This window comes from Oryx dammah, unplaced genomic scaffold (genome assembly GCF_014754425.2).
Source record: "Oryx dammah isolate SB20612 unplaced genomic scaffold, SCBI_Odam_1.1 HiC_scaffold_26, whole genome shotgun sequence".
NCBI lineage: Eukaryota > Metazoa > Chordata > Mammalia > Artiodactyla > Bovidae > Oryx > Oryx dammah.
This window is the reverse complement of record NW_024070210.1, coordinates 3290110-3298549: the sequence shown is the minus strand read 5'-3', so window position 1 is coordinate 3298549 and position 8440 is coordinate 3290110. Positions and strand designations below refer to the sequence as shown.

Sequence of the window (8440 nt, the reverse complement as noted above, 5' to 3'; positions counted from 1 at the left end):
GGCTTCCCAGGTGACACTGGTGGTAAAGAACCCACCTGCCAACGCAGGAGGGATAAGAGACCAGGTTCGATTCCTGGGCCGGGAAGAGCCCCTGGAGGAGCGCACGGCAATGCCGTCCAGTACTCTTGTCTGGAGAATCCCATGCACAGAGGAGCCTGGCGGGCTACCGGACATGCCTGAAGCGACTCAGCACGCACACATATAGTCAAAGCCTTGGAGCTTCATATCTAGCTCACTCAATTTATGAAAAATATCTAGCACATAACCTACTTAGCAGAGCTGGTCCTACCATCAGAAAAAAAAAAAAAAAAGACCTCTGACCTTTACCCAAAGTAATGAATTATAAAATCCACAAATCCACTGGAAAAAAAGATACAAATCACAATGGTAAGTTTATAAGACTGTAAAATAAGCTGCAAAAAGTTGTCAAGATTAAAATGACACAGGATCTATTATCATAAAACTATAAACTTTTTCTAAGTTACAAAATCAACCATAAATCTTTTTGTTGTATTCAACTAGTTAAGGTATATTGTTGTATTCAACTAGTTAATGTATGGTTAAAATTGCACAATTTTTAGAAAAGGAGGCTTAGGATGAAAGGCAAGGGGCCATTCAGTCAGCTGGGCGCACGTGTGTGTACACTAATGCCAGTGTTTGGCTTTGGGGGATGTTGAGGAGACAACTACCTTGATGCAAAGGTAACTCCCACCTATGCTCTCAGGTAAGCTCTCTCAAAGGTTATAGAACACAAAGGTTCACCAACCAAATCAAAATATTTGAATTACACAGGTTACGTAATCAATTTAAAGCACAGCAAGAAGCCAGGGAAAGAGAAGAAGTAGGCTAACACTTGTATCCTAAAGTAGGATAGGATACAAGCAGATGGAACCAGCACAATTTTCCATCAGGAACTGCAGACTCAGTACCCAGGGTCCATGGCACTTTTAGAAGTCCACAAAACTGTTTTAACTTCTTTCACCAGAAAGAAAAAAACTCATCCAGCCTGGATTGTATTCATCTTTATACCAGTGTAGTAGTACACGCAACTTTTAATACTTCTCAATGGAAGGAGAGGTCCCAGAAGAAAAACCCAAATGCTCAGGGTACAGGGCAGGTGTCTTGCAGTACACACTGGGATGACCACACCACCCATGTTTCCTGCATCAACATTCTGCAGTGATGACTGACGTTTGAACACAGGGCTTTACAGACAAAGTGCCTGGAGCCAACAGAAACACTAGCTTTATCCAAGAGACTCGGACCAAGGAAGCCTGGGCATAGAAACAGATTGGCAACTAGCCTGCTCCATAGCCCTGGGTCTTCACGAGCTTCTTAGGCAGTGGGCATGTGGGCCCAAAATAAGACCATAGCAGGAGCCTCCAGTGGACGGCCAATTTAAGGATGCTCAGAAGTGGCATCAGCTGACTTTAGGATGGCTTTTCCATGTCTTTGAACCTATAAGTAACCCTCTTATTTGTTTCATCACACATTTCATCTATCCCATCTTCAATCTGTCTCACAGGTTACTTACTATCCATATTCAACACATGTATTCTGCTTTGGTCTCACAAGCTACTTGTTTGACCATTGTTTACCCCAAGTATGTCCTGTCAATTTTGCCTGTATTTCATAAGTTACTAGCTTTCTTATTATGCTTAACACTTCTTATGAGTTTTATTTATCCCATTTGTTGTCTTGCTTTTTATAAAAGAACTGAATGTTCCCAAATAATATTGAAAACATGTTACAGGAAAAGTTAAATAAGATAATGTAGAAGGGTAAGAAACAGCACCAATCATTTCATGAGAGGACTTTCCTTAGACTTTGTGATCAAACATGTTTTAAGTAGCTAAAAGTTACAAATCTCAAAAGACTATGTGGGATTCTAAATGTCCATTGAAAATATCTAAATGGATAAAGAAGATGTGGTACAAATATACAATAGAATACTACTACTCAGCCATAAGTAAGAATGAAATAATGCCATTGGCAGCAACGTGGAGGGGCCTAGAGACAATCATACCAAGTGCGGTAAGTCAGAGAAAAGAAATACCACACATCACTTGTAGGTGGAATCTAAAAGAGATGATACAAATGAACTTAGTTACAAAACGGAAACAGACTCGCAAACATAGAAAACAAACTTACGGTTACCAAAGGGGAAGGGGCGGAGGAGTTACAAACCGCTCCACTAGGAGTTTAGGGTTAATAGTCACCCTACTATACACAAAGCAGATGAACAACAAGGACCTTCTGTAAAGCACACAGAACTACATTCAGTATCTTGTAACCTGTAATAGAAAATAATATAAAAGTGTGTGTATATATACACAGCTGAATCACTTTGCTATACACCTGAAAGTAACGTGGCATTTGTAAATTAAATATGTGCTGTGCTTAGTCACTCAAGTCCCACTCTTTGGACCGCAGCCCGCCAGGCTCCTCTGCCCATGGGATTCTCCAGGCAAGAATCCTGGAGGGGGCTGCCGTGTTCTCCCCCAGGGGATCATCCCCACCCAGGGATGGGACCCGGGTCTCCCACGCTGTAGGCGGGTTCTTTCACCAGCTGAGGCACCAGGAAAGCCCAAGAAGACTGGAGTGGGTAGCCTATCCCTTTTCCAGGGGGTCTTTCAGACCCAGGAATAGAACCCGGGGTCTCCGGCATCACAGGTGGATTCTTCACCAGCTGAGGTTCCAGAGGAGCCCTAAGTCAACTATACTTCCATTTTTTTAAATGTTTTAATAAAAAAATTTTAAACACTGTGGTTTATAAACTTTTCATCATGCTTTCATCATGATGTTTCTATTTTATATTAGGAAGTAGATAAAATTAAAACGTAAGGTGAAGTAAGATGAAAATTTTCTGTGGTTTAAGCGTCTATTTACCATTATGATTATAATGCAGATTTAAACTATACAGAATCACACAAAATTTTTATCAACAGGCTTTTCCAAGGTAACTTGAAAACTCGACAGTTGCTGAAAATGTTCCAGTTACACTTTTCACATTAACCATCTTTATTTAACCTATCTACAGAGCTGGACATGACCTAGTCACTGGACAGAAACCTATTCTACTTGTGCACCTCACAGGTGTTTTACTTCCTAGGTAAAGACGTCACAGAGACAAGCATTAACAACAGGTAAAAAGGGTCACAAATATACAATGGAATACTACTCAGCCGTAAGGAAGAATGGAATAACGCCACTGGCAGCAACATGGAGGGGCCTAGAGATTATCAGACTCGCAAGAGCTGTGCATTTCTCGATCACAGTCAGGGATTGTCAGGGAACATTTATCAGGAGGATTCCTGCATGAAGTTTTCTATTTCTCAAGGATTCTCTGTTCTTTATCAGTTCCTGTTCTGAGAATGAGTAGAGCTGCACACAGTTCTCAGGACTGAGGTCATAGGATAAGACATGCAGTGACTCTTTTCAGCATCAGCGACCTTGTATGTACTAGACTACCCATGTTGTGGCTATTGATAAAATTTCATCCTGTGCAAAGGCTGAATAATCATCTTACCAAAGACATATAAGCCTGCATTTCTGCTAATAAAGCACCCTTGCTCCATCAGAGCTTGGGTCCCCGTGGTTTTTCTTTCTTTCTGTCTGTCTCTCTCTCTATCACTTTCTTATAGTCGACTCCAGACCGCCAGGCTCTGGTCCATTAAAGGACTGCAACAAGGGATGAAAGAGAAGGTCATGAAATAAAAACTAGACCTATGGTCTACTGTCAGTCTATTTTAGGACACACCAGCAAGGGACAAAATATCTTCATTTCCAGTGCCATGCTTCATCTTTAACACAAATATATACAAGATAGGAAAGGAAAGAAAGATCGGGGTTGGGGGAGGTTCTTGATGTCTCCAACTAAAAGACTCTTCCCTTAAGTCAGTATTTCAAATCGACTGTGCCCTGGAGTGGGGAGGGGGTGTTTAGAGGCCAGAGCCAAGGACCACAGTAAGAACTGGAAAATGTCAAGTGTATGCCTTTCTTAGACAAAGCAAGAGATGAGCTATAAATGGGGGGAAATGGGAAAGGACAACTCTCTTGATGATAGGAAAGAGGACCCCAGGGTTCTGATAGCCCAGTTAGAAAGGTACTTATCTGTAATTCACATTTCAGCTGATAATTGTTTACTGACATTATCATCATAAAGTGTTAAGAGTTGAGGACCATCATTAAGAGTTGAGGACCGGCAAACTCCGGAAGCTGGGGGACCGCAGGTTCGGCTTGGAAAGGCCAAGCTTCCCAGAGATGTTTCAGAAACAGTTACTTGGAGCGGGGCGTTTCGCAGACTCCTAAGAGACCTTCAGAGAAGACATGGCTTCCAGAGACGAGAATGCAGAGCGGACAAACAGAGTGCTAAGAATCAGCCAGTTGGATGCACTTGAACTAAACAAGGCCCTGGAGCAGCTCGTTTGGTCCCAGTTTACTCAGTGCTTTCATGGATTTAAGCCAGGGCCCGCTTTGAACCAGAGGTGAAAGCATTCTTGTGGCTTTTCTTGTGGAGATTCACCATCTACTCTAAAAATGCCACAGTGGGACAGTCAGTGTTGAATATTCAGTACCAGAACGATCTTTCCCCAAACCTGAGCTACCAGCCACCAAGCAGAAATCAGAAGCTCTGGTATGCTGTCTGTACAATTGGTGGCAAGTGGTTAGAAGAACGATGCTACGATTTGTTTCGGAACCGTCACATCGCATCCTTCAGGAAAGCCAGGCAGTGCGTGAATCTGGTGGTCGGACTTCTGAAGTTAGGCGGGTTGATTAATTTCTTGATCTTCCTCCAAAGGGGCAAGTTTGCAACTTTGACTGAACGTCTGCTGGGCATCCATTCTGTCTTTCACAAGCCCCAAAGTGTCCGAGAAGTGGGCTTTGAGTATATGAATAGGGAACTCCTCTGGCACGGCTTTGCCGAGTTTCTAATTTTTCTCCTCCCCCTAATCAATGTCCAGAAGTTGAGAGCCAAGCTCTCTTCATGGTGTGTCCCGCTGACCGGAGCCCCAGGCAGTGACAGCACGCTGGCAACCAGTGGCAGACAGTGTTCTCTGTGTGGGGAGTGGCCCACCATGCCTCACACCATTGGCTGCGAGCATGTCTTTTGTTACTACTGCGTGAAAAGTAGCTTCTTATTTGATGTGTCCTTCACCTGTCCTAAGTGTGGCACAGAAGTCCATAGCCTGCAATCTTTGAAATCAGGCATTGAGATGGCAGAAGTGAGTGTCCCTTAGAAACTAAAATTGTTTCCTCTGAGAAGAACTGCTGCTGCTAAGTCACTTCAGTCGTGTCTGACTCTCTGCGACCCCGTAGACGCCAGCCCACCAGGCTCCCCCGTCCCTGGGATTCTCCAGGCAAAAACACTGGAGTGGGCTGCCATTTCCTTCTCCAATGCATGAAAGTGAAAAGTGAAAGTGAAGTCACCCAGTCGTGTCCGACTCTTCGTAACCCCATGGACTGCAGCCTACTAGGCTCTTCCATCCATGGGATTTTCCAGGCAAGAGTACTGGACTGGGGTATTATGTCTAAATCCTTAGCATGAGTCATCCTGAGTGTACTACTTAGATATGTTTTATGAGGACATGTGCTTCTCAGCCACTGCCTTCTGTTCCTTCGCAGGCACAACTACATTCTACTCACACTGGAAACCACATGATCCTAAATATGTGATATAAATGGTTACATGCTATTTTTTTTATCATTGTGTTTAATTTTTAATATCAAGAATAATGGGCAGTTTTTTTGGGTTTTTTTTTTTTTTTAAACAAATGACCACTAAGACTGTGCCTTCATTCTGCCACTTCCTGGAAAGAAGTGAGACTAAAAATAAAAGATGGAGACTCAAAAAAAAAAAAAAAAAAGTTGAGGACCATTTCTTCTACTCTATCCCCCATGGTTCCACATATGTAATAAGGAACCAGTAATAACAATTTTCTTGGAAGAAAAGCTATGACCAACCTAGACAGCATATTAAAAAGCAGAGGCATTACTTTGGTGACAAAGGTCCATATAGTCAAAGCTATGGTTTTTCCAGTAGTCATGTATGGATGTGACAGTTGGACCGTAAAGAAAACTGAGCACCAAAGAATTGATGCTTTTGAACTGTGGCCTTGGAGAAGACTCTTGAGAGTCCCTTGGACTGCAAGGAGATCAAACCAGTCAATCCTAAAGGAAATCAATCCTGAAGTTCCAATACTTTGGCTACCTGATGCAAACAACTGATCATTGGAAATAACACTGAGGCTGGGAAAGATTGAAGGCAGGAGAAGAAGTGGACGATAGAGGATGAGATGTTTGGATGGCATCACCGACTCGATGGACGAGTTTGAGCGAGCTTTGGGAGTTGGTGATGGACAGGGAAGCTTGGCATGCTGCAGTCCGTGGGGTTGCAAAGAACTGGACTCGACTGACTGACTGAACTGAATAACTACTTGTTGTTCACCCCATTATGTATTCATGCACGCATTTGCCAAGAACCTGTTGTTTACCAGATGCTACATGACAGTTACGCCAACGAGCACTTACTGTCACTGACTCTGAGGGGCGCTGCACTAGACACTGGAGGGAAACTGTGAACCAAACTGTGTCTTGGAGAAATTACTTGATTAGCACTTGGCTCTATAGTGGCTCAGAGGGTAAAGCGTCTGGCTGCAGTGCAGGAGACCCGGGTTTGATCCCTGGGTTGGGAAAATCCCCTGGAGAAGGAAATGGTAGCCCACTCCAGTATTCTTGCCTGGAAAATCCCATGGACCACGGAGCCTGGTAGGCTACCATCCATGGGGTCGCAAAGAATCAGACACAACTGAGCTACTTCACTTTCACTTTCTATACATTTATAGACTAAGTTCCTGGGTCCCCTTTATTTACAGTCTCTCTGATTCTGGCCTTACTGCCACTGTTTTTGCTTCATGTACGTATGAATTGAGGAGAGGTCAGTATGAAACTATTCTCACCTCACAGACCACATACCAGAAGTGATGGGCCAGATTTGACCCACACACCATAATATGTTCATCCAACTTAATAAAAGTAGAAAGAGAAAGAAAACCAGGGAGTGAGATTTCTACAGCAACAATTATTCGTATGTGCTGAGACACCATGACTGGTTTTACATCATTGTCCAGAGAGCAAGCAAAGAATGATAGTTGTGATTTGCGGTTTATTTGAGAAGAAATGATTGAGGGGGACATCATTTTTTTGAGCCAGCTGCAAAGGTCAGAGATTGTAGGAGGCAAAAAAGGACAATGGAGATAAATAGGGTCATGAGTCATTTGATTGTCAGGATGTTTTAAGGCCTCCACCACAACCAGGCTCATTTCTCTTAATAGCTTGGCTGAAGAACACCCACTATCAAGGCAACTATTATAAGAAATTCACCACTGAAACTGGTTGGGCTTAAAATTCTATCAGAAATGGTTGTTTTGAGCTGAATCTTTCAGTAGGAAAATGTGCATATCTATGAATAATGTGCTGTTATTATTATTATTTTTTGCTTTGTTTTAGGCAATGTACTGCAGATGGTGACTGCAGCCATGAAATTAGAAGACGCTTACTCCTTGGAAGCAAAGTTATGACCAACCTAGATAGTATATTCAAAAGCAGAGACATTACTTTGCCAACAAAGGTCCGTCTAGTCAAGGCTATGGTTTTTCCAGTGGTCATGTATGGATGTGAGAGTTGGACTGTGAAGAAGGCTGAGCGCTGAAGAATTGATGCTTTTGAACTGTGGTGTTGGAGAAGACTCTTGAGAGTCCCTTGGACTGCAAGGAGATCCAACCAGTTCACTCTAAAGGAGATCAGCCTTGGGTGTTCTTTGGAAGGAATGATGCTAAAGCTGAAACTCCAGTACTTTGGCCACCTCAATGGAAGAGTTGACTCATTGGAAAAGACTCGGATGCTGGGAGGGATTGGGGGCAGGAGGAGAAGGGGACAACAGAGGATGAGATGGCTGGATGGCATCACCAACTCGATGGACATGAGTCTGAGTGAACTCTGGGAGTTGGTGATGGACAGGGAGGCCTGGTGTGCTGCGATCATGGCGTCGCAAAGAGTCAGACATGACCGAGCGACTGAACTGAACTGAACTGAGCTGATGGGCTTCCTAATACGATAACGAAGTCTCCTCCTCCCTTCCCCTTCCCCCACCAACACCTGCACATTCTCCATCCCCGTCTCCTCCTGCTCAGCACGGTTACGGCCCTGCTTATAAAAGTATGAGTCTATATGCTATTGGTAAGTAAGACACGCAGCAAACTCAACTTGTTTTTCTTCTTTTCTGAAACCCACCTTGCTTTTTCCTGGAGCTAATTATTGTCTTCTTTCCACCCCTGTGTTTCCATGTTGGCATCAGTAACTCAACTTCCGATTTTCTAGCAGGACTTTATGGCATGTGTCCACCACACTGGTTATTCCATCAGTTTCCTCTCACTGGGGG

General features: G+C 43.4%; 1 protein-coding gene across 1 annotated transcript; it reads left to right on the top strand.

Moving 5' to 3' along the window:
- Positions 1–4216: 4216 nt before the first annotated feature.
- LOC120853559 (peroxisome biogenesis factor 2-like) lies at positions 4217–5847 on the top strand. Its single transcript, XM_040227520.1, is given in 2 exon segments — positions 4217–4468; positions 4471–5847. Coding segments are annotated over 2 exon segments (909 nt in total). The 5' UTR covers positions 4217–4329; the 3' UTR covers positions 5241–5847.
- Positions 5848–8440: the final 2593 nt, after the last annotated feature.